Raw genomic sequence first — 25,607 nt, forward strand, 5'->3', positions numbered from 1 at the left:
CCGACGGTCACCCTCTGGAGCCTGCTCACCCCATTGCGGGAGCCCGGCTGAGAGCAGACACCCAACCTGTCTAACCTGTCTGACGTCAGCGTCTCCACCCACCTGGGCCCCAGGTCTCCAGCCGGCCTGCTCTTCCTGTTCCGTCCGCAGCTTCCTTGCAGCACCTCCACCTGCCAGAGGTGAGCCTGCCCGGGCCTTGCCCCCCAATCCCTCTGGTTGCAGAAGTTTCTTTACCTCCAATGAGAGAAGGGGTAGATCCAGGTCTCTTAAGAGCTGAGGGCTGAAGGCGTTGAGGCAACGCATAGACCCGTCACCTCTGCCCCTGAGGACACCTGCACCCTCCATGCGGAGCCAAGATGGGGAACGGAACCGAGGAAGATTATAACTTTGTCTTTAAGGGTAAGTTGGGGTTCCTCAAGGAAGAGGGAGCCTGGGACAGACCCAGAAGGAGACCCACAGAGGCGGTCCCTCCTGTTCGTTTGTTGCTGTTGTTTTTTTAATCTCTTACCAGGACCCCCCAGGGCTCGTCATTCCTTTGTATAAGAAAGCTGCAAGCATGGGGGAGGGTCTGGTTACTGTAGCAAAAAAAGTCTTAGGGCTGCCAGAATGCTCTGCGGTTGTAAATAATGAATGGTGCTGCTCTCTCTCTCTAATAGTGCCTAGTTAGGCTCCTCTGCCCCATTCCTAATGGAAGGCCAAGTTCCTAGGAATAGTCACCTGCTGCAGCATGAGAGATGGAGGTCAGACTTCTGAGAGGACTTCCCTCGTGGAGGGAGGGAGAAACAGACAGACTTAAGAGGGAAAAGTCATCGTTCTGGGCAGATGTACAGAGAAGGAGAGAGGACAGGTTTCTCCAGCCTTGGGGCTGGGTGAAGATACAGGGGAGATGTGGTGAACTGGGAGCAGGGTCTAATAGGGCTCAGAGGACTCCTAGGGCCATAGCCTTTTGTGTGTCACCTGACAGGCAGACCCCCGGGCCCAAATACCAGGCACCGGGTTCAGCTGGGCTGTCCCTGGAAGTGTGCACGTTTCTTTCCTGTTCTTTATTCTAAACTCCTGTGTTTGGCCCCCTTATCGTTCCCGGGCCCCCACATCCCCTTCACCGCCACACCTCCTTCAGAGCAGGGTGGACTGGCAGAGCCATGATCCCCTGTCCAGCCACCCCACCCCACGGCCTCTCCCAGCCGCAGCCCCACCCTCACTTGGGACACAGGCGAACCCGAACCCGTACTCCCAACTGCTCCTTTAGCATCTGCCTCTGATGCAGAGAGCAGCCACACCTGATCATCTTTCCCAGGAAGAGGAGACCGGGCAAGAGCTAGCAAGAGTTTGGGGCACTGATACTACCAGTCACTACCTACCATTTATTTAGCCCTTCCTACGTGCCAGCCACTAGCTTATTAGTCACCATAACAGCCCCCCAACGTTCTTGGATTTTGAAAGCATAATGGTCAGTAAGGCATAACAGTCAGGCGCCAGACAGAGTTCAAATCTCAGCCCTGCCACTCACAACTTACTGAGGTTGTGTCTCCAGAAGCGGCCACTAAGAAGTTTGCCCTGAAAGATGTTCATTGTGTATCAACACCATTGAAAGGAAGGGAGAGGAAAGAGGACTGGGCAGAGAGAGAAGTTAAACGGCAAAGTAGGATCTCCAAGCCTTGGGCGAAGGCGGGGAGCGCCGTGATACCCTGGCCTTGTTTGGGCACTGGATGCAGACGGCCCAGGAGAGGCACGGCCAGGCGAGGCTGCTCTGCGCCAGAGGCAGATGCCAAAGGAGCAGGCAGCTGGAGGCTGTCCGCCGACTGCACTGCCTGCAGCTGGGCTCAGTCCTTGCTGGCGGGCACATCTGGGCAGCACACCTGTGCTTACCTCACTGGCTGTGTTATCTTGTTCAAGCTGTTTAACCCCCCAAGTGCCTCCTTTACCTGTAAAAAGGCGATGATCCTAATCGTGGTCCTGGCTTCGTGGCACTGTCGTGAGGGTTAGATGAGTTAATACATGTAAAGGCTCCAGGACAGTGCCTGGCACTGAGTAGGAGTAGGCACTCCTAAACTTTAACAGATGAGAACCAAGGAGCTTACAAAAGGTCACAAAGTGCCCTGGCTGGTTTGGCTCAGTGGTTAGAGTGTCGGCCTGTGAACTGAAGGGTCCTGGGTTCCGTTCCAGTCAAGGGCACGTACCTCGATTGCAAACTCGATCCCCAGCCCTGGTCGGGGCATGTGTAGGAGGCAACCAATTAATATGTCTCTCTCACATTGATGTTTCTCTCTCTCTCTCTCTCTTCCCCTCCCTTCCACAAACAAACGAAAGGTCACAAAGTCAGCACAAACCCCAATCCCTCCGACTCCAAACCCCTTGCCCTAAGCACCTTTGGAGCCTAAGGACAGGGCTAGGCACCCACTCACTGGGAGGGATGAGTGTACACTGGGTCCCCAATAGGAGAGAGACAGGAACACACAGACACACACACACATCCTCTTACCATGCCTTTCTAGAACCATCCGGGGGGCTTTCTCTCACTCCGTATGCTTAGCTCAGTGCCTGTGCAATTTGTGAGCCTTGCTCGCATCCGCCCTGGTGGGTGAGGCTGGGCCCTGGACCCTGCCCTCCAGCTCAAAGGCTCTTCAGGGCCCTTCTGGCGGATGCTTGCCCCTAAAAGTCTGAAGGGAAAAATGCTGGCCCACCAACAACAGTCATGAGAGTAACAGTTTTGCACTCACTAGACCTTGGGCAATATCTCATTTGTTACAGTAACCCATTAGGTAGGTACTATTGTTATTCCTATTTTTCATGTGAAAAAGAAGGTCAGGGAAGTTAATAACTTGCTGAAGGACACACACAGGGGGTCTAACATGTAGCCCCATTCAAGACTGACCCTCCTTGGGAACAACTGGATCCTAACTTTTTTTTTAAAATATATTTTATTGATTTTTTACAGAGAGGAAGGGAGAGAGATAGAGAGTTAGAAACATTGATGAGAGAGAAACATCGATCAGCCGCCTCCCGCACATTTCCTACTGGGGATGTGCCCACAACCCAGGTACGTTCCCTTGACCGGAATCGAACCCGGGACACTTCAGTCCGAAGGCCGATGCTCTATCCACTGAGCCAAACCGGTTTCGGCTGGATCCTAACTTTTTACACACACACACACACACACACACACACCTCCAAACCTCCCCGCCGGCCCAGACGTGCCGTCTGCTGAACTTTCTCCTCACCCACACTTCTAGCCCCACCTATGCTTCCCACACAAGCACACACGCCACCCCTCCCACTTGTCCTCCCAACTCAGTGCTCACATTCCCTACTCCAGGGATGTGCACCCTCCCCCAGACTCTACCATCCCTGTCCACATTCACACCCCTGCTGCCCTCCCCCCACAGCCCCTGAACCCCAACACCCACCACAGCCGCACCACCATCGGGGTTGAGTTCTCTGCCCGCAGACGCCACCCATCACCAGAGCCGCAGGCTTTTCTCCTCAGACCAGGCCTGGGACCATGAGAGCCCCTTAGCCGAGTCCCGTTTTTGGCCCTTCTGCCCCGGATACACAGCATGGGAAGGTGTAGGCCCCAGTCTCTGCCAGGAGCCCCTGCTCCCTCCCAGTTTTCTGAGAGCAGCTCCCCTGTGCTCAGTAGGCTCAGTAGGCTTGGGGGCTCAGCCCAGCTCACCCCTTGTCTCTCCTTCAGTGGTGCTGATCGGTGAGTCCGGAGTGGGGAAGACCAACCTGCTGTCCCGATTCACTCGCAATGAATTCAGCCACGATAGCCGCACCACCATCGGGGTTGAGTTCTCCACCCGCACTGTCATGCTGGGCACTGCTGCCGTCAAGGCTCAGATTTGGGACACGGCCGGCCTGGAGCGGTACAGAGCCATCACCTCCGCGTGAGCCCGGGCTCGGGGACTGCCGGGGTGTGAGGGTGCGGGGAAGTCAGGGAACACCTCTGGAGGAGAGAGGGGTGGGAGGAGGCAAGGACACTCAGCAGTGTACTTCCTGGTGGGATCACAGGACGCGTGGAGACACATGCTATGAGCCATGCACAGTCGGAGACGGGATATAGTGACACTTTCTGCTAGGACTAAAACAGGAGTCACTGCCCCCACTTTCTAAGTAAACCTTTGCTGTGTGCCCAGGAAGGCACAGGCCCTTCTCTTGGGCATTTTATTCAATCCCCGAGGGACCATAGGAGTAAGGTGCTCTCCTAACCCCTGTTTAAATACAAGCTTGTAGCTCAAGGAAGTGAAATCCAGGCAGAGCTGAGATGGCCAGGCTCCGGGGAGTGAGGGCACCCCTCACTTCTGCACAGTGCTCTGCACTTGGCACCTTTAACATCCAACCACAGAGGTGAGGGCCGAACCCCTCCACTGCATTTTACAGACTCAGGATGCCACACGCAGTGTCCCCAGTCAGTGTCGGCCGGATCTGAGAAAGGTGGTCCGTGGAGGTGTGGTGGGGGCAGTCCCTGCCAGGGGCAGGAAGCTGGAGTCGGGCTGTGGTTACACACATCACTCTTGGACTGGTCACCTGACCTCTTGTGAGCCTCAGTTACGTATCACCAGTCTGCAGAAGCTCCAGGAGTGAACCTCAGTGCCTGCAAGGATGCATCCGATGCTCAGCGTAGGGACTGCTGCATGGGGTGGGCACGTAGCTGGTCCTAGACAGATGGCCATGAGGGAGAAGAGGGTGCTGAGGGCCAAGGAGCCAGGTGAGGGAGATCTTGGAGGTGGGGCATCCAGGAGACACACTTGACCAGGGCCCGGGGATGCACTGGCGGATAGGGGCTAAAATCAGAACCAAGGACCTGGGGAAGCAGAGGGGCCAGGAGGGAGGGAGGGAGCCAGTGGTTGTAGAGCAGGGAGGGCGTCTTCAGAGCCTCCGCGACCGGCATTCCTGAAGGCTCTCAATGTCGGCAGCAGGGCCGTGGGCTGCCCGGTTTGGGTTTGCGTCCCTGTACTCCAGTTCTCCTGTTTCCCCATCTCCAGGACTCAACTCTAGCTTTTTGGCTTGAGGCTTGGCTCTGAGGCTGGGCCCAACCACCTTGACCTTGCCTCTCTGTCCACCCCTTCCACCCCACCCAGGTACTACCGTGGTGCGGTGGGGGCCCTGCTGGTGTTCGACCTAACCAAGCACCACACCTACGCCGTGGTGGAGCGCTGGCTGAAGGAGCTCTACGACCATGCCGAGGCCACCATCGTCGTCATGCTTGTGGGCAACAAGAGCGACCTCACCCAGGCCCGGGAGGTGCCGAGTGACGAGGCCCGCATGTTCGCTGGTAAGAGCCTGCCAAGACCTGGGCTGACCTCTCCACCCACCCACACTGGTCCCACCCAGGGCCTTCTGCCTTCACCCCTCTTCTTCAGGGTCAGCCCTTCCCCTCTGTAACCCTGTTTCCCTTGATGTCCCACCCCTTGCCCTGAGATTGTCTCTATGGGTAATTATTTATAGTTGATTTATTTATTTATTTATTTATTTATTTATTAAATATATTTTTATTGATTTCAGAGAGGAAGGGAGAAAAAGAGAAAGAGAGAGACATCAATGATGAGAGAGAATCATTGGTCAGCTGCCTCCTGCACGTCCCACGCTGGGGATCGAGCCTGCAACCGGGGCATGTGCCCTGACCGGGAATGAAACCGTGACCTCCTGGTTCATAGGTTGACCCTCAACCACTGAGCCGCTGGCCGGGCTATAGTTGATTTTAAGACAGCCTCACCTTGCGGCGCTCAAAGATGCTAAGTGTGGCAGATGGGCTCCCCTTGACTATCTCCAAGTCACACTTTCCCGAGGCGTCCTCCGGGGTTTCAAGGCAACAAGATACAGTGGTTAAGTGTGTAGGCTCAGGACTCCCAACAGCCCAGCCTGACATCTCTGGGCCAGTTACTCTCTGTGGGACGCTGAGCGAGTTCTTTCACATTCTCTCTCTGTGTTTCTGGGCCTCAGCTTCCTCTTCTATAGATGGGATGGTATTCAAGGAGGAGCCAAGATGGCTGTGTAGGTAAAAACAGTACTTGCATCCTTCCACAACCACATCAGAATTACAACTAAAATACAGAACAACCATCATTCGGAACTGCCTGAAAGCTGGCTGAATGAAAGCTCTACGACTAGAGAATTAAAGAAGAAATCACATTGAGATTGGTAGGAGGGGTGGAGGCGCTAAAAGGGCCTGTCCAACAGCCCAGGATTCCATTGTCAGGAAGAGAAGTCCCTGTAAGTTTGGGCTGTAAAAACCAGAGGGGATTGTGGCCGAGTGACAGGGAGGCAGCCGGAGACCCGGGCAGTTCAGCTAGAAAGGGGGTCTGAGGTATGTACGACACTCTGAGCTCGGGATGAGGTAATGCACGTTGAGGGCTTCCGAGGGTCACTGCAGGATAAGATGAGCAGATGCTTAGTAAATAGAAGTTTGTTCTGCCCTCGAGATAGGTCAGGAGAGGTTATCTTTGATAATCTCTTATTATGGGCAGGGCCCCTAATTCAAGTACCACAGAGGCATGTCTTGGGGTGACTCGTTCTGAATCCCCACAAGATTCTGAAACCTAGATTATGGTCACTGAGATGGAGACTCGGCCACCACAGAGCCATGTCGGTTTGGACATTACCTCTCTGGTTTTAATTGTTTCTTTTATAATCCAAAGGATAAAACCAGATGACCTCTAAGGAACTTACCTTAGGATCTATGATTTCTCCTGGAATACTGAGATGGCTTATTTTCTTGAAATGTGTCCTTGAGCTGTCATTCATGGGTGACATGTTAATCCCTTGCTGCAAACAGAATGCATCACCCTGCTATTACGGTGGAACCTCGTTTCTTGAACGTTTCCCATCTTGAACAATTCGCTTTTCAACCTGACAACCCTTTCATGCTGATACCTGTATGATCAGTCACACATTTCCCAGGTGACAGAGAGAGAGAATGCATGAGTATGAGTCGGTTTACCATTGTTAAAATCTCAGGATAGTGTGCTGTGAATATTTTTATGGGTTTTTTTTTGCTGCTTTTAATTATTGTTAAATTTTCATTTTTTACTGTACATTTCCTTTCCTTTTTATTAAATGTTCATTCACATTTCATGTCCTTTTTGTTTTTAAAGTGTTTATTTATAACATGTCCTGTATATAAAAAAGACTAAATCAGGGGAATCATCTGGGAGTCTGGAGCGGATTAATTCAATTTACGTTATTTCTAATGGGAAAGAATGATTCAGTTTTCAAACAGCCTTCCAGAACGAATTAAGTTCAAGAAACGAGGTTCTACTGTATGTTCTTTTAGGTGGGGTTATTAAAGTTAGCCAGAATGTTAGGCCCAATCTAAGCACAGACATAGAAGTTACATGACTGAGATTGGTAAACAAAAAATTCCTGCAAAAAAAAAAAAAAATTCCTGCAAAGGAAACACATTTTTGCTTCTATTAATCTCCCCCTCTTCCCTCTCTTGCTCCATGACCTTATTTCATCACTTCCTCTGCTAGAGTCTTCAAATGCTCCCTCAGATAGGATGTGTCCTAACCCACAAATATGAGCATTTTGTATTCTTGTAATATTTTCTCCTATCATCTTGGAATAGAAGTCTGAACCTACTGCTTTCACTCCTCAGTCCGATGCAACTTTAATTTGTGCCACTCAGCCCTAGCTGGTTTGGCTCAGTGGATAGAGTGTCGGCCTGCAGACTGAAGGGTCCCAGGTTCGATTCCGGTCAAGGGCATGTACCTTGGCTGCAGGCACATCCCCAGTGCGGGGAGTGCAGGAGGCAGCTGATTGATGTTTCTAACTCTCTATCCCTCTCCCTTCCTCTCTATAAAAAATCAATAAAATATGCCGAAACTGGTTTGGCTCAGTGTATAGAGCGTCAGCCTGTGGACTGAAGGGTCCTGGGTTCGATCCGGTCAAGGGCATGTACCTTGGTTGCGGGCACATCCACAGTAAGAGATGTGCAGGAGGCAGCTGATCGATGTTTCTCTCTCATCGATGTTTCTAACTCTCTATCTCTCTCCCTTCCTCTCTGTAAAAAGTCAATAAAATATATTTTTTTAAAAATCCTATATAATAAAAGGCTAATATGCAAATTGTCCCCTCCACTGGGAGTTCAACCAGGGGGCGGGGCCAGCCAGCCAACCGCCCTCGGCCCTTCCCCCTGGCTGGCCCAGCCCGATTTGCCCGATCAGGGCAGGCCAGGGCAGGCCGGCCGGGCCCCACCTGTGCACAAATTCGTGCACCAGGCCTCTAGTAAATGAATAAAAGAATTACTGTTTGGCCTTTAAAAAAAATTTATACCACTCTACTGAAATGTTTCTTATAAAAATTGTGAATGACTACATATCTGCCAAAAAAAAGGAGGGGGGATGGTATTCAAACCTACTTCACAGGTTGTTTTAAGAATTAAATGAGCTGCCTGGTTGGTGTGGCTCAGTGGCTGAGTGTCAATCTATGAACCAGGAGGTTACAGGTAGAGTCCCAGTCAGGCACGTGCCCGGGTTGCAGGTTTGATCCCCAGTAGGGGGAGTGCAGGAGGCAGCCAATCAATGATTCTCTCTCATCATTGATGTTTCTCTCCCTCTCTCCCTCTCCCTTCCTCTCTCTGAAATCAATAAAAACATTAAAAAAAAAAAAAGAATTAAATGAGCTACACATGCCAAGGGTTTAGCACATAGTAAGCTATATAATAAGTAATTAAATTTTGTTACTATTGCTTTTGACCCCACAATTAATGGTGTGTTTCCTTTCCTGTCAGAAAACAATGGGCTGCTATTCCTGGAGACCTCAGCCCTGGATTCCACCAACGTGGAGCTGGCCTTTGAAACTGTCCTTAAAGGTTAGAGCCCCTGCCTCTATTTGGCACCCCATTCCAACCCCAGGCTTGCACGGGCAGTGGTAGGAATGCAGACACCCAGCCCTCTCCACCCCAGCTGGTTCCTCAGCACCTCTGTGTGTCCCCAGCCTCCTCAGAGCCTCCCACCACCGCCCCCCCTCCCCAGACATTCCCTAGTGCTGCCCCACCCCCACTGAGCCTGGAGCTTAGGGAAGGAACCAGAAGGCCACACTTCTCAGGGAGCAGAGTCTTGGTCCTTCCCCACCCAGGTAAGTAGAAGGGACAGGAACTCCACTTCCTTTCAGCAAAACCTCCTTTAAGTGCGACCACCCCTCAGAAGGGGGCATGTGGTGTGAGCACAGGGAGCGTGGGCTTCTGAACTGACCACTCCCCTCTCCCCTCTCAGAGATTTTCGCAAAAGTGTCCAAGCAGAGGCAGAACAGCACTCGGACCAATGCCATCACCCTGGGCAGTGCCCAGGCTGGGCAGGAGCCTGGCCCTGGTGAGAAGAGGGCCTGTTGCATCAGCCTCTGACCTTGGCTAGCACCAGCCCTGCCCTCACCAGCTTCCTAGTGAGGGTGCTCCCCAGCCCCGCGCTCCAGGAACGTTCCCTGCCCTGTGGCTCCAGATGTCAGTGGCCTGTTCCCTGTTCACAGCCCGCCGAGCTCTAAGGTCTTCGTGCCCCCCCACCCCCGTATTATCTGCTAACCTCACAGACTAGAGCTCTCAATAAAGCTGTTTTATATCCGTGCCTGGCCATCCTGCTGCCTCCCGTCTGTGCCTCCCTGCAACTCGCTCTTCCTCTGAGTCCCGGTACCCTTCCCTTCCCTTCCCCTCGCTTCATCCTCCCCGCTGCCCCCCAGGGCCAGCTGCCTCTGAAGTCCTGTGGTCTGGGGACAGTGCCAAGGGGGTGAGAGGTGCCCGCCCTTCCCCCTGCTAACCCCCAGAGTAGGGGGGGAGGGAGGACAGTATGATGGAGGGGGGGGGGTATCTGGAAGGCAAGACAAAGGAGACCATCAGAGGGGACCATCTGGTGCCCAGGGCCCTGGTGCCAAGAACTGAGGTCACTCCAATGCCAGGGGTGAAGGGAGGCAGGGGAGATGGTAGAGGGGGGGGAGGAGGGGGAGTCGGGGCCAGCCTGTTCTGTGTGCTGGGGAAAGGGCTTTAAGACTGGGAGGTGGAAGGTCTATCTCCATCTGGTTTTCTGTCTGACCCCAAAGAAGAAGGGTTGGGGTGTAGGGACAGATTGCATCTGGTGGGGAGGGTGTGTCTCAGCTCTCTGCCCTTTCTCCATCTCCATTAGCCCAGGAAGGCGGTCTCTAGTCTTCCCCTGTTCTGCAGGGCAGAGTGGAAGGAGGTCTGACGGCACCCCCGAGGAATAGAAGGGGTAAAATGGGTAGAAAAGGGGATTGAGCATTTGGAGACTGGAGTTGGGAGCTGTGGAGAGCATACAGGAGCCACCCACCTCCCAAAGGTGAGCAGGGAGGGGCGCCCAGAATTACACTAGAGAGAACTCCCAGCTACAATCACAGTGGTCCCTCGCACACCACCACCCCCTACCCCCCGCCACCCCCAGGTGGTTCAGATCCACACACAGAGAAAGAAGCCAGAGCCTTAAGTAATAATACTTTTAATAAAATTAACTTCTTAATAGCACATTTAATACATTAACCCTCCCCCTTCTTGGTTTCTCTGCATTTTGTGCAACATCACTTTGACTCAATTATTCGTGGGTCCGTTTTGTTTCCCGCCTTTTATTTTGCTTTTGAACTATTTTTCCGTGGTGGATTTGTATGCGTCCTCACTAGATGCCTCAAATTAAGTCTGACCACAATCCTACTCTACTTTCTACAGTGGAGAGACCATCCCCCCTGCCCCAGGGCTGTCTCCACCTACCCACCCTACCCTACCCGCACCCTTGAGTGGAGAAGGGGAAGCCTTCCCCACCCCAGACACTACCTTCCCAAACTATGGGGGTTTCTAGGACAAAAAGAGCAGGGGGTAATCTGTCCCTAGGTGGGGGCGCGAAGAATAAATTGGGAAGAGGGAGATGTGTTTGGGGTTTAGGGCCAGGAGGGGCATGACAGAGTCCTGGTGTCATGGAACAGGCTCTTCTTGCCAAAGAGCCAAGGGACCCCCCCCCCCCCCCGCCGCCCGGGGAGCCTGACCTTGACTGCAAGTGGGGGGTGGGTAGAAGGCAAGTGCTTAAAAAATTGATTTCTCGCCTGCAACAGCCAAGCTCCCCAATTTTCAGTGGGGAGCCATGTGCCCTCACGATGGCCAGAGCACAACGGGTGACCCCTACCTGAACTCTTACAGATGCAGGTGGATGGAGCAGAGGGCTAGGGTCACCTGGTGTCTCTGCTTCCCACCCCCTGCCTCTGTACGCTTGGCAGCCCCTTTTCCCAGTGGGTGGAAAGTCCTTGGAATTGAACTTTCTCTGAGACAGTAAAGCATGTTGCAAACCTGTAAAGCACGGCGCAGCTTTAAAGGAGAGCGGGTGAGACTGACTCCTCTGCTGCCAAAAGCCAAGTGGAAGATTGGGTAGGAGCAGGGACCCCGTCTCCCGAGGCTGAGAAGTGTGCGTATGCATGTGTGTGGAATGACCTACCAGGCTCTTGAATCAGTCTGTACCACTGGCGGTGACACTTCAAGGACTTCCTCGGTTAGGCTTAGGGCCCTCACCGAGAGCCCCAAGAATGGACATAATCACTTTGGAGCAAGGGCTGCCCAACAGAGACAAAGGAGTGACCCGGATGGTAGGCCCCCCAGTGCTGGGATGCAGAGCAAGGGTGCAGGCTCCCCCGCCTCTGCTGCCCCCACCTGGTTGAAATGATCAGTGTCCATCTGTTTAAAGGCCCCGGGAATCGAGCCCCTCCTCAATTTGTCCTACAAGTTAAAAATCTAAGGATTCTCAGAATCAACCCCAGCAGACTAGAAGCTCCCAACCTTCACTAGCCATTTGCTTCCACCCTGATATCTGAAGATGGGTGACTCAGCCACTTCCCTCTAGTTTCCTTTTGTTACGACTTTTATACATTCTACTGGACCCAGGGGCCCGCAATGCTACTAAACTTTTAAGCTATCTGAATAGTCTACTAAGTAACTAGTAATTCTCTTTTTTCTCTAGGATTATATGAAATAAATTTGAATTATTATTAATAATTATTATTTTGTAGTATTTTCTTTTAAACCCCTCAGTTTCTTCTCTCTCATTTTTTGGTTAAAAACAAAAACTATTTCTCTTAAATCTCACACCTCTCTGAGGGTCCCGGGGGGCCTGCTAGGCCTCTCTTCTGGACTTCCCCTCCTCACTTGCCCCTGAGACAGGGGCAGGGGCCCGGGAGCACCCAGGATCCTCAATCCTCCAGCTTCTTCCTTTCTTGTTAATTCCTTTCTTTGTTTGGCTCTGCCAGCTCCCCCGAGGGGGAGGGGGAGAGGAGAAGGGAGCCCATGGAATGAAATCCAATCCACTTGCAGGGCCCAGCGGGACCAGGCTCCCTCAGCCGCCATCCATCCCAGGATGCTCCTCCTCCCCCAAAGCAAGTGACATTCCTCCCCAAAAGAAAAGTGGGGGAAAAAGGAACGTAAACCTGAACATATATTAAAAACACTTTTTTTTTTAAGATTTAACTCTGAATACAAATGTATTTTTTCTTCTCTCCCTACATATATTCTAAACCTTCTAAAGTTTTTTTTATTTTTTAAGGATCACTTTATCATAAAATAAAATATCCTTTTCATATAATAAATTACCTAATAAAAAGTCTTTTTTTTTTTCATATTAGCCCAGGTTCTTTGCTACATTTATACGGTAATAAACGCCTTTATTAAAATAGAATATTAAATTATAAAGAACTGCTTTTTTTTTTTTTTGCTATTTTTGTTTTATCTGTTGGTCGCCTATCTCGCTCCCTCTCACGCTCGCTTTCTCACCTCTACCTTGTCTCTCACTATGTGTGTTCTGCGTTTGTTTCTAGGTTTGGCTCAATCAGTAAGGGTGGGATGGAATCTTCCGAGCCCCCTAATGTAACAGTCTTCTGCCTTTGTGGGTAAGGAGTGGAGAGGGGGAGGGGAATCCACAGACAGACATCCCTTCTCTGCCCCAGCCCCCCACCTCCCCTGGGCAACCCATTTGGTTTGGTTTCTATTGTACAGACATCTCAGGATGGCTCACATTGGCTGGAAGGAGGGAAGTTGTCACAGGCCAGTTTTCCTGGCTGTGACCTCCTTCCTCTCCCCTCCCTGGCTGGTGGTGGAGGGGAAGGCTGTGGAGAGTTAATTCCCAACAGGAGGAAGGAGGGGAGGAAATCCCCTCTGTACCCCCATTCCTGCACCCTCTCTCCATCCAGGAATGGGACTCCAGAGCTTACGTGCTCAGAGATCACTTACAATAGTCCCACCTCACTATATACAAGAATTTCCTGGGACCGCCCCCCCCAGGGACTCCAATCCCCCATCCTCTCCTGGCCCGCCAGCGGAACTAGGAGGGTGGGAGGCTGGTGGCAGCCCCAAGGGAGCAGTAGGGAAGCAGCGAAGGGGGTGTAAGGCCTGTAACATGATTCAGAACAGCCGCACCCCAATCCTGCTTAGCCCTGGAACTGACCCCTCTCTGAAGACCTGGCCTCTCTTCTCAACCACAGTGGGTAGGACAGACACTTCATGATCTGCTCACTAATATGGGTTGGTGTGAGGTCGAGAGGGGCGCAGGGAGTGGGGTATTGCTCCTTGAAACAACAGACCCACTCCCTGGCTCCCCTCCTACCACTGCCATGAAATCCAGTCCAAGAACTGCCCCCTAAATGTAATGCCCAAGGAGGGTAAAGGTGGAGGGTTGGCCCTTTATGTACCCCAGTATTAGTCCCCTCCTCAAATTTTCACTGAGAATGGGGATACATTCCATCACGAATGTGAGGTGCGTCTTTGGAGGAGTGGGGAAAGAGGGCCTCTAGATGCCAAGAGAAATTAGGGGGGCCACCAAAATGTCCTTCCCCCAAGCGGATGGTATCCCCAAAGCTGCGCTAGAAGGGGCAGAAGGGAGGGGGGAGAAGGGAAGAAACAGAAAGACGGGGTGGGAGTAAAGAGAGGAGCTGGGGAAAGAGCAAAGGAGAAAGGAGAACCCAAGGGGAGGAAGAATGGGAGGAGAGAGGAGGGAAAAGCTGGAGGGGGCAGCGGAGCCTCATCCAGATCCTTCTAGCCCAACTTTGTGGAGACAGACAGGTCTGAGCCCTTAATTGATTGGCATGCTTCCCACCCCCTACAGCCTACGCAGGCTTCTGAAAGGGCCCCAACCCCCTCCCATCTTGGAAACCTAGGAACAGATTCCCAAACAGGATATGGCAGTGGAGGGTCCAAAGGGTCATGCCAGGAGGTCAGAGGTCAGGACCAGAGGACTTGGGGATGGGAGAGAGCACCTCTATATACAGATGGTAATTCTCCCTCTCCCTTCCCCTCCCCTCCATAGAGGAAGGGGTAGTATGACACACTCGGGGGAGGTGGACAAAGGGGGTCAGGATGCCTTAGCTGCCACCGCTGGCAAAACAAAAGTTTCTCTTAGCTGCTTTCAGATTGAAGGGTGTGTTGAGGTATCAGAGTTGTAACTCTAGTAAAATTTCCAACCTGGTCCCCTCCCAACCTTTCAAGGATAGGGTGACCAGAGGGTCTCAAAGTGGCCCACCCTCCAGCCACCATCACCTCCCCTCCCCGCTCCCCAGCCAGGATCTCTAATCATCTGGCCCCTCGAATTGCTGATTTCCAAAAGGCTCTGGTGGAAACCAGCTCCAGGGGCAGGCCCCTGGGAAGTGGCCCCCGGAGGCGGGGGCAGGGGAGGGGGCTTAGGAGAATATTCTGATGGCTTGCGTGGCTGTGATGTGGCAGACGGGACACTCGGGGTCCGTCCTCTCACAGATGCGTACTGCACACTCCATGCAGAACAGGTTGTGTCCACAGGGCACGAGGGCAGCGGTCACCTCGCTCTCAAAGCACACCATGCAATCCCGCCCGCCCCCGGGACTCCGCAGGCCTCCCCCCCCAAGTTTGGAGAAGCCCTGAAGTGGCTCTCCAGGCGGGCGTCTCGGGAGTCCCGCCAGCTCCGAGGTGGCAGGAGAGCGGTGCACTCCTGGGGGACCAGCGCGCGTCTTGGCAGAAGAGGAGGAGGAGGAGGAGGCAGAGGAGAAGAGCACCGAGGAGGGCGTGGCGTTCTCCTGGCCTGCCCAGAGCGGGGGGCTGGTCTCCGCCACCCCGTAGTACACATCCTGCTTGCCCACACCATAGCCGGGAAACAGGTACCCGCTGTAGCCAAAGTCCCCGCCCTGCTCACCCAGGCGTGGGGTCTCAAAGCCCGAGTCCACAGCGCACTCGCCGATGCAGCCCAGGCTGTTCTGCCGGAAGGTGGAGAGGGGCTTGCAGGCGGGCGGGTGCACTCGCCAGGCCTCGGAATAGCGGCTGTCCAGCGCGGCGTCGGGGCTCCCTGCCAGGAAGTCATTTTCATTGTTGTACTCGAGGATCTTGCCGGTGCGCACCGCGATGTGCGTCTCGATCTCCTCCCGTGCGCGCTCCACGTTGCCCGGGGCACCCGTAATCTCGAACACCGGGTCACGGTCTCGGCTCGGCGTGATAATGTACGTGTTGGTCTGCTGCTGGATGCGCTTGATGGTGGCCCCCTTGGGGCCCACCACCAGCCCCACCACGCGGTAGGGCACCCGCACGCGAATGGTCACCTGGCCGGGCAGCGCAGGCGCCACGCCGAAGGCGGCACCCGACTTGTTGCGTGATGCTCGGATCATGGAGAAGTGCTCGGCCGCTGAGATGATTTCCCTTCGGGCTGTGGCCACGTCCTCCCGCCGCCCAGTCACCATGAACACTGGCTCCTCGCCCCGCACCGGGGTCTTGATGTAGGTGTTGGTCTTGGCCCTCAGAGCCTTAATCTTGCAGCCTGGGATAGACAGGGAAGCGGGGAGAGAAAGAAACTCACTGAACAAGATTTGGACTGGGACCAATAGGCTCCTGACCCTTACTCAGAGGCCCGCCCCCCGGAACCTCTCAATCTACCCTGTGAACCCCGCCCCCCAAACCACCCTGATTTGAACAATCCACTTATCTCAGATCTACCCAAGGTCTCTCTCAACCACACTTTTCAAAATGTAACAACTCTCCCTTGAATGCCATTCAGGACCTTCGAATTCATTTACTCCTTGAAACCCTGAAATAACCCTCCCAGAAAGCAGCTCACCTCAAATCTACATACTAATTTCTCCCCAACCCTGAGCTGTTCTCTCAACTTCTCTACTGATTCCTGGCTTCTCACAACTTCCAAATCACTGAATCTATCACACTGCCTTTCTATCCCCCCTCCCCACAATCTGTCACGGACTCCGATCTTTCCACAGAGCTCCAAATGCACTCAGTAACCCCACAATCCACTCATCACTGGGCCTCCATTCATTAAAAGTGTCCTCCAACCTACTCAGGGACCACCGACCCCCATCTGTTCTATGATCCCCTCCCCCATGGCATCCACCCATTAGTGTCTCTCAGTGTCTCCAGTTCACAGCAGGTTTGCAGCAACTAGTGGAGTAGGGGAGGCTGGGAAGGACCTGAGAATCAGTTTCAAGAGGGACAAGAGGAATATGAAGATAAAGAAAATGACATGCGAGGGACAGGACTGAACCCCATAGTCACTCCTGCCACCCTGTCCCCTAAGAGCGGGAGAGCTGAGATGGGCTGGGGGCTGACTAGAGTGAGGGAGAAGGTATTCTGGACCCTTATTTCCACTTTGAAGTAGGAGTGGGTTAAAGCTGAGAGGTTGGGGAGAGAGGCAGGAAGAGAAAGAAGAAATCGGAGACAAAGAGACAAAGAGGGAGAAGGGGAAAGGGAAGAGAGAGCGAGGGTGGGCGACAGCACCATCTCTAAAGGTTGCAGACCTCAATGGCCGACTGGCCAAGCCTCTCTCCTCTCCCGAGTCCCTCTCTCTGCACCCAGCTTCACAGAGACTCACATCCTTTCTTGACGCACACATACCACATGTGTGAGTTTGCACACATAAGGACCCGAGAGCCGAGAGGCACTATGTGCTTTCTCTAAACAATACTTTCATGCACCTCTCATACTCACAGGGATTCCCTGGCTCAGCTTCCCTCCATCCCACTCCTCCATCCCTATCACCCCCAGCACAGGAACAGCACATTCCTATGTGAGCCCACAACTTTCACCCCATTCACACAGAGATACATTCACACCCCTCTTCAGGTACATTCTCTTTCTCACTCCCCCACCACACTGCCTATCCCCAAAACCAGCGCTAGTCGTTCCAGTTTTCTGGAACTACTGCCCCAACTCTCCGTCCACAGGCCTGAGGAGAGATGATTATTATTATTATTATTATTATTATTGTTATTGTTATTAGTCTCCTTCCTCCACTCCATATGGTTCCTTCAACCATAGCAGATTGGTGTATGGGAGTATAGAATGGGTTGGGGCAGCTCTCCTTACCTTCAAGAGACCTTAGAAAGGAGAATCTGCCCTCCCTTTTGTCCTCAGACTTCTTGGAAATTGAGAAGTCCTACCTGTTGTCGAGCTCACGTCCTTGCTGCTTTAATGCCAGTAAACGATTGTTCGTAAGGCACGGAGAGTGGAGGAGCAGTGGCATTCCCTCTCACACAATGTCTACTCACATGGTGTCTGCTAGGCACCTGGGTTTTGGCTCTAACTTTTGGGTCCATAAACTTAAGTGAGCTAAATACCTTTGGGGGTTGGGGTGGGGTGAGGAGGACAGGCCAGGGCACGAGTACTTTAAGTACAAAAGCTAGCGGCCCCGGAGTGCAGAACTGGTGGTGGAACTGACCCTAGGTTTTTGCAAGCCTAAAGAATCACCTCTTGAAGGGAAGACCCTCCGGGCTTCACCTTCCTAGAGGTCAAATATAGGGGCACTGACCCTGTAGCAGGAGAAGGGAGGTTAGACGAGAGGGAGGACTTGCATATACTTAAGGAATGAGGGGGAAGAGAGAAATCCCCTCTACTTTTATGAGAGACAGCTCCATCTGATGCGGAGGCAGAAGAGGAAAAATGACTCCATGAAATTCTGGGGCCTCCCAAGACCACCCTCCCACACCAGAAAGATATTAAGTGTCCCCACCCGATTCCAGGGCTGTGGGTCCCTAGTTTCTGATAAGAGGAAATCCAACTTTTCAAACCAGAAATCTCAAGAGATGGAGTGGGGTGGGTGGGAATGAGGGCTGCGTAGGCCAGTGGCACCTTCCCCTCCTCCATTCTGGATCTCCGAGCAAAATCCCACCAACCTCCAGCACTAAGGGGGGTGAGGTGGGATGAGGAGCAGGGCCCCCTGGCTTCGCCTCCCCTCTTCCCCTGCCAGCAGCCGGCCTCCTCCCTCACTCCCCAGCCGGAATGCAGCTCCTCTATTGTTCCCTACTGTGGGACAGCTCCTCCCCTGCTCCTTCCCCACCCCCACCTCACCAGCCCAGCCTTGCAATTTCCAAATCCGACCCCCCCCCCCTCAACAACTCCCCTTTGGGAAACTAGGAGAGGGAAGGGTCCCCAAGATTCCGTCTGCTCAATCTGGACAGTCACCAACACTCCGACCCCCACCCGTCCAGGGATGCTGGAGTGGAGGAGGGTGTGGTATCAGACTGACTACACCGTGTTAATTCTACATCCCTCCCCCAACGCACCCAGACACACGCCCTGCACCGAATCTCCAGGTGAAGCTTTCGCACCCCTCCCCCTAAGTATGTCCCCTACCACCCCGTCCTACTCTGGCACCAGCAGAGACCCCTGTCCAGGCCCCTGGCCCCTGGCCTAGGCCAGCCCAGAACAAAAGCCTGAGAGGGAGGAGGAGAGGGCCACACCAGGAGGTGGACTTCCTTGGAGGCGCCCCTTCCCAAACCCCACAGACCGTTCAACTTCGGTGTGTGGGTGACCACAGGCTCCCCTCCTCCCAGGAGCCCCCCTTCCCATCTCTCCCCCCAGGCTGGGACCCTCCCAGGAGCCACACCCCCTTCCATTCCTACACTTAGCCCAACAAAGAGACAGATACTCAGACTGGCTCCCCAGGCCAGGTCTCCCCCAAAGTGTGTAACTCCAGGCAGCTGGGGGTCCCAGGGGTACCCCCTCCCCAATCCACCAGCAGATACCAGAGCAGGGGCTTCTGAGTAACTCTTTGCACATTCTGCCAGTTTTTCTGGCTTTGAGTGGACACCCCCTCCGGACAGACAGCCTCTCTAGATTGGGAAACCAATCTCCTCCCTTTTCCCTCTCTCTTAAGAGAGAATATTTCTTTGTCTAAGGGCCGGGCCCTGGGGGAGGAAGGGTCTGGAGAACAGTCTGACTGGGGGTTCCAGGGAACTTTGTGGCACTAGGAAATCAGGGTTTGAGGAGGGCCCCCCTTTGTGGAGAAGGGACAGAGCCAGAGGTGGACGAGAGAGGAAATGAACTTTCCGCGCTAGGGATGGGGTGCCCCCCCCTCCAGCTCCGCGATCGGGGCGCCCTCTTACCTTGCCTGCCCACGATCTCGGCCACGTGCTCGGAGGTGGGCACGGGTACACACTCGGTGGTGTTGCTGCTGCCCTTCAGGCGCAGCTCGGCCTCTTTGTAGAGAGCGCAGAGCTTGGCGTCGCTGGCCCCTTTGGGGGCGGTGGGGGGCTGAGGCGTCTGCGCTGCGGGGGCCGCCGTCGGGGCGGCCGGGGGCGCCGCGGGCGGCGGCGGCGGGGCCGGCTGCGGGGGAGCGGCCGGCTGTGCAGGGGCGCCGCCCCCCCCACCTCCCCCATCCTCGCCCGCCGTGGGGGCGGGGGGCTCCCCCAAACCCAGGAGGCAGAGTTGATCGAGAGCCAGCTGAAGGGCGCGCTCGTCTTCCAGCAGCCCTCGGTCCTTAGCGCTTCCCCCGAAACATCCTAGTTCTCCAAAGCCCCCATTTCTTTCCATTATTCCAGATACCACTAGACTAGGCATGGCGAAACAAAAGCTGGGGGAGAGAGAGAGAGGGAGAGAGAGGTGGTGGAAGGGAAAAGAGGAGAGAGGAGGGGAGGGGAGAGGAGAGGAGGGGGTGTGTGGGGAGGGGGGGAACAAAGAACTGGGGAGGGGGAAAGACGGCGAGATAGAAAGATAGACCCTCCCCCTAAGCCCCCCTCCCCAAACACCCTGTAACCCGACTCCCCTCGCCCCAGCCCCCGGGGTGGGGGTGGGGGGAAAGAGAAACAAAACCAAGAAAGCAGATCTCTTCTCCTCTCCGGGGGTGACGGGGGACCGGGGGCTGCGGGATCTCTGCCCCCACCCCTCCCTCCTCGGACCCGGAGTCTCCAGACCCCGCGGTCCAGACGCCCCCCTCAGGCGCCCGCACCAAGCCCCAGTCTAGGAGTAGCACTCAGTGGCCCCCAATGGAGACCAGCCCCATCCAGCGCTCAAACTCTTTTGTTTTAAATGAACTGGATGGAGCAGCATGGAACTGACGGGAGGGGGGCGCGCCGGGGGCGCCGGGGGCATGCCGGGAGTTGTAGTTTCCCACCCCGGGGGGCGCGGGGACGCATTCCTTGACCCGAGGAGGTGCGGGAGGCGCCTTAGGTCTTTACCCGCGGCTCGGAGGCGAAGCTGGGGGTGGGATGAAAGTCGAGGTCCCTAATTTTCTCGCGGGCGAGGGGAGAGGAGTCGGGGTGCAGAAACGGAAGGGTTGGAAAAAGACTCAGGGAGCGCGCCCCCCTCCCAAGCCTGGCTCCCACGCGGTCCCGGCAGGTCTCGGGTCCCTCTTTCTCATGGTAATGAGGGGGGGGGGACGAGAAGGCGGGGAGCGGTCCGGCTAGGTCACTGCGGCTCTCCTCTCCCCTCGCCCCCTCCCTGCCGCTCCCGCTCCGCTCCCCCTCCCGCTCCTCCTGTGCATCCAGCTCTGGGCCGCGGGGAGGTTCTCCGCAGAGCAGACAAAGCCCGCAGCTGCGATGCGGGGAGAGCCCGGCTCAGCGCGCCGTGGGGGCCGGAATGGGGTGCCGGGCTGGAGTGTGGGACCCCCCAGGCAAAAGACGGGGTGCCCTCCTACCCAAGCGGCAAGCCCTCCCCCCTCATCCCCAACCGCCCCCCAGTCTCGGAGATCTGAGAGGCACCGACTGGGAGGTGAGTTAGTTCATGGCCTTCGGATCATTGGAGGGGAGCCTGGAGGGCTTTGGGGTTAGGAGGTGAGGAGGGTGAGGGGGTGGAGGGAGAGGAGAGATGTGGGGGGTGTGGGGGGGGGCAGAGAGCGGGGAGGCAGAGTCCGTCTTAAAGGCCTGAGGTGACTGAACAGTTTTCGGGGGAGAGTCATGAGCTCTGGGGGCCACCGAAGGAGGGGGAGAGGCGATGGACTGTGCCCCAGACTTCCTTCAGGCCTGGGCCATGCATGAGCTTGGAGGGATCTGTTGCTTATCCTCCACCATCATTCCACCCGGCTCTTCCGCATTGAAAACTCATTGCGTTCCTTTGACTCTGGGAATTTGGTGAAAGTGAAAATAAGTTTTTAAGGCATGAATTGGGCACTTGGGTACTTTTAGAGAGAGTTTGGGGAAGTGGAAGGATAATGCACTCTTTTCTTCTCCCCTTACCCTACACCTGCAGCATTTCTTTTGCACTCTTATGCCTGGTCTTTCTAAAGAGGAGAAAGGATGGCACTGCAGCACGAGGGCTTGAGGTCAGACTTTAAGTAGAACTTCCCAAAATAGTTTTATAAGGATGGGTGGGTGAGCTACAAGAGTAGGTGTCCTTTTCTGGGGCACCTTGGAAACCAGAAGTCTGAACTAGTTTGTGAGGTAAAGTCCTGCTGGAGGACAGATGAGATCTTCATAGACCTGGCACTGTGAGGCCCTGAGGGAGGGCTGAGCCAAGCCCAGTTCTCTAAAATGCACACCAGTGGAGGGTGGGGACTCTGGAGAGGTTAGGGACTGATGCTGTGCGGGGCCCTTGCTCCTCTAATAAGCAGAAGATTCAGGCAGAGGAGCCATGACTGAGGAACCCCTGGGAAACCCTGGAGTTGGGGAGAGGTGCCCCCTGGATCAGGGACTTAACAGGAGATTAACAACAAACCTTACTGTGGAGTTGGGTGCCACTTGGGAGAGCAAGAGTGGGAGAGGCAGAAATGCAGAGGTAAGGCCCCGTGGAGGTTGTCTGTTCTCTACTCTTGTCCCCTCTCTGCCCCAAGAGCCCGGATTAGGGGAACCATGGTACTGGGGACCCGGGGCTTTCGTTGGGTAGAAGGTTCCCACTCTGCGGACCAGGTGACAGTTTTTCACGTTAATAGAATAGCAAACAGTTGCGTAGGACGTATCGTATGCCAGACATTATTGTCACCAGCTGGTCTGAGCGTTCCTCCCCTCCACCCCCCAAATGAGATTGCCCCCTAGACACCCACCATTGAGTTGGCCCTGCTTCCACTTTCCTCCCCACTAAGCTAATTAAAGCAGGAGGTTAATGACCAAAGAAGCCTTGGGGATTTGGCAAGGGAGGAAAACAAAGGACAGAAACTTGTGTGTATGCGTGAGGAGGGGGACAGCTGCTGGATGGGAAAGGGTAGACAAAGGGGTGGGGTAGGGGAGACGGTGGTCCCTGCCAGACCCACTTCACTGTCCAACAAGGACAAACCAGCCCCTGGGTGTGTTAATGCTCCATACACCCACCCCCAGGGGTCCTGCTGAGACTCCAGGCAGATCTCCACGGTGGGAGAGGCACCTGTGAACCCGGGCCCTGCAGGGCAGAACAGGTGTGAGTGCACTGGGGTCTATGCACGGGTGTACACACGGGAGTGTGTGCCTGCAGATGGCCTGGGGCATGTCCATCCACATTGGTGACCCGCCACCCGAGTGTCCATGAAGCAGAGGAGCCTAAGGATGGGCACTGTGAGGAGCCAAGTTCCAGGGTGGGGTTTCGATGAGCCCTTCCCTTGCTTTCAGAGGCTGGTGGCCTCCTTGGTTCAGGGAACTCCCCTCTTCCACTGACCCTCATGTCGGCCAAGCTAGGTTTCTCTCCAAGGCCAGCCTAGAATTATGACAATAAGGGCCCCAGGCTTAGCAATAGATGGCTTTGCCCACCCCACCCTACCCCTCACTCGCTGCCTTATGACCAGAAAAGTGTGTAGGTGGCATATCTCTCGCCTTCAGGACCTTAGAGAATAGGACTGTATCTCTCATCTTTGTCATTGGCCCCCCAGTGCCCAGCCAGCACAGGGCCCTGCCTAAAACACAAGCAGGAGTGTGTTGAGTATAACGGCCTATTTGAAGCTTCATGGTGTAAGGGGAAGGAGCAGGCCTCTGAAGCCAAACTGCTGCCTCTTAGTTCTGCCCCTGGGGCATTTCTTTGCTGCTGAGCCTCAATTTCCTCATCTCTAAAATGGAAATAATAAGCCAAACTCCTGGCATGGTGCCTGGCTCCTCTCAGGTGTTCACTCAGTGTTACTCTCCTGGCCCTGCCTGTTCTCCCCTTGCCGTTGGGGTTGGCCAGACTTAAGTCTTTGTTAATTAAATTTAATTCGTTTATTCAGCTCTTAAAATGAATTCATTTATTGAACTCCTAGGATGTGCCAGGCACTGGAGATCCTGACCCACGGTGAATCACTTGAAGTCAGTTCTAGATCTAGACTTGCAGAAATAAGATCATCCCAAACAAAGAGCAGATAATTCCAAAAATAATTCCTGTTGAGCACTGGAATGCAGGCAAACTCTGTCTCTAACACACACACACACACACACACACACACACACACACACACCCAGGCTCCTGGCCTTAGGCCTGAGGAACAAAGGGCCCTGTGGAGTTGTGGAGTTGGCTGTATGTGTAGTGTGTGTTCATGTGCAAGTGTGTATGTATGTGTGTATGTGTGTGTGTATGCTCGCGCGTGTGTGTATACGTGTGTAGACAGGTCTGGCTGCAGGACAGGAAAGGTGACCCCGTTGAGATGGGTGGCCCAAGGTTCATGTGGAGGCTGGAGGACAAGAATTGCGGGGGGAGGGGATTTGTGTGTGTGTGTAGATCTGTGTATCTTTCTTTTCTGAGCAAACCTGGGCACCTGTTATCACTGTCTACACACCAAGTCCCAAGGGAAGGGGGCTACACCTAATACCTGCCCCTAGGGAGGGAGGAGGACACCCACCAGGCTGCCCTACTAGCCGGCTGGCCCTTACAGAGGTTATCGGACCATCTCCCTGCTCTTCTCAGAATGCCTTCTCCATCTGTCCTAGTCAGGTGGGTCTCTTCTATGCTTTATGGGACTTCTATTTTCTTTTGAAAAAATACCCCTCCCTCAGGGGAAGTCCACCTTGTTATGTAAACACCAGCCAGTTTTCTGCCTGTTGCTGGAACACACTCAGCTCATTAATTTCAATCCATGAGAACGAACGTACTGGGGAGAACTTTGCAGGTCGCTCAAAAGAAACATCAGACTTGACCTCTGCCCTCAGCAGGACACAGAAACTATTCCGCATGACCCAGGAACGTGGACAAATAGGAGTAAATGTGAGGGCAAGACCGCCTTTGGGACTTGGAGGGCCACAGAGTTTAGAGGAGAGAGGAGGTCACTGTGGGTCCCTCTGTTGTTCTGGGCCCGATCTCCATGGGCTTGGAAGCCCAGCCTGAGGTTTGGACTGGGACAAACACCTCCGCTCCTGGGACCACCACCCCAGCACCCCCCCCCTCTTCTAGGTCTTCTGCACTCTCTGATTTCCCCGGGGAGAGCAGCTCAGAGGGGTTGGGGCAGAACTGGGGTCCCCCAGGACAGCTGGCTGACAGGGCCCCTCTGGGACTCAGCGCCAGACCCAGGCGTCCTGGAGGCGGTGATACCGGAGCTGTGACAGTTGGTCCCCAGATTCCTCACCCGGTGGCGCCGGCTCTGGTTTCGTGCTGGGGTGAGGGGCAGGGTTCCTGGTGCCAGCCAGGGCTGAGTGCTCTCTGGAGGCGGGGAGGGGGGGCAGTAAACATCCCCTTAGTAGGTTGTTGAGGGGGTTTTCCAGTGCCCCCTCTGGGCCAGGCACTATGCTAGGTACTAGCAGGGGAGACTGGAGTATGAGGCACAGTGTGGCACAGATGAATTAAACACAGACTGTCCTCGGTGGGAATGAAGTGGACGGGTGAATTAACAGGTTCGCCAATGATCCAATGGCCTTGTTTTACAGAGGAGACTGAGACCCAGAGAACCCAGGTCCTGTGACCTTCCTGTGCCTTCTGTTCCATCCAGCACGCTTCCTGTTTCAGGGAAAGAAAGAGGAAGTCAGAGAGAGGGATGGGAAGGGACTTGCCATCGCCTGAGTGCCTATGGATTGCCAGGCTCTCTTGATTCCATTTGATCCTCTTCACACCTCTGTGAGGCTGGACTTGCCATCTCTCCTTCACACCAGGGACCTACAGCTCAAAAAGATTAAGTAACTTGCTCAGGCCACACAGCTGGTCCAGTGGACACTCCCGTGTTCAAAGCCAGATCTGTCTGACCCAGAGCCTGGGACCCCGGAGGTAAACAGTGACACCCGGCGAGTTTTTGGAGGCTGAGAGGGAGCCATCCCTAAAGCGGGAGCCGTTTAGAACGGCTTCCTGGCTGCAGTAGATCTGGAGTCCCTGACGGATGAACGAGGCTTATTCGAAGGGAAAGAATGAGAGGGATGTCTGGAGGTTGATGCCAGAGGTTCCCTGGGAAACTTGCTGGTTGGGCAGGTGGCCAGCTTGCCTGGGTGGATCCTGAGGGGCCAGGGACAGTCAGAGGAAAAGCGCCTTTGAACCTTGGCCACGAGGTGGCGCTGCAGGCCAACGACTGGGAGCAGCTCCAGTGGGCTCTGATCCTAGGGCCCAG

General features: G+C 54.5%; 2 protein-coding genes across 2 annotated transcripts; one reads left to right on the plus strand and one right to left on the minus strand.

Moving 5' to 3' along the window:
- Nucleotides 1-137: 137 nt before the first annotated feature.
- Nucleotides 138-9,560, plus strand: RAB25 (RAB25, member RAS oncogene family). Its single transcript, XM_070395980.1, has 5 exons — nucleotides 138-399; nucleotides 3,692-3,887; nucleotides 5,082-5,275; nucleotides 8,732-8,812; nucleotides 9,216-9,560. Exons 1-5 carry the CDS (start codon nucleotides 357-359, stop codon nucleotides 9,341-9,343), a joined length of 642 nt encoding a protein of 213 aa, XP_070252081.1. The 5' UTR covers nucleotides 138-356; the 3' UTR covers nucleotides 9,344-9,560.
- Nucleotides 9,561-14,643: 5,083 nt separating this feature from the next.
- On the minus strand, nucleotides 14,644-19,771 carry MEX3A (mex-3 RNA binding family member A). Its single transcript, XM_070397180.1, has 2 exons — nucleotides 19,318-19,771; nucleotides 14,644-15,743 (listed from the first exon to the last, which is right to left on the minus strand). The coding sequence occupies exons 1-2, from the start codon at nucleotides 19,769-19,771 to the stop codon at nucleotides 14,644-14,646; spliced, it is 1,554 nt and encodes a 517-aa protein (XP_070253281.1).
- Nucleotides 19,772-25,607: the final 5,836 nt, after the last annotated feature.

The sequence above is a fragment of the Myotis yumanensis genome, unplaced genomic scaffold (genome assembly GCF_028538775.1).
Source record: "Myotis yumanensis isolate MYYU_CA2020_CCGP unplaced genomic scaffold, mMyoYum1.0.hap1 SCAF_17, whole genome shotgun sequence".
NCBI lineage: Eukaryota > Metazoa > Chordata > Mammalia > Chiroptera > Vespertilionidae > Myotis > Myotis yumanensis.

What these genes read in the sequence shown, in the direction of transcription:
- RAB25 (XM_070395980.1), top strand. Translation starts at nt 357, where the DNA reads ATGGGGAACGGAACCGAGGAAGATTATAACTTTGTCTTTAAGG. An exon ending in CGAGGCCCGCATGTTCGCTG is followed by an intron (nt 5,276 to 8,731) that starts GTAAGAGCCTGC and finishes CTTTCCTGTCAG; the next exon opens with AAAACAATGGGCTGCTATTC. An exon ending in CTTTGAAACTGTCCTTAAAG is followed by an intron (nt 8,813 to 9,215) that starts GTTAGAGCCCCT and finishes CTCCCCTCTCAG; the next exon opens with AGATTTTCGCAAAAGTGTCC.
- MEX3A (XM_070397180.1), bottom strand. Translation starts at nt 19,771, where the DNA reads ATGCCTAGTCTAGTGGTATCTGGAATAATGGAAAGAAATGGGGGCTTT. An exon ending in CGAGATCGTGGGCAGGCAAG is followed by an intron (nt 15,744 to 19,317) that starts GTAAGAGGGCGC and finishes TGTCTATCCCAG; the next exon opens with GCTGCAAGATTAAGGCTCTG.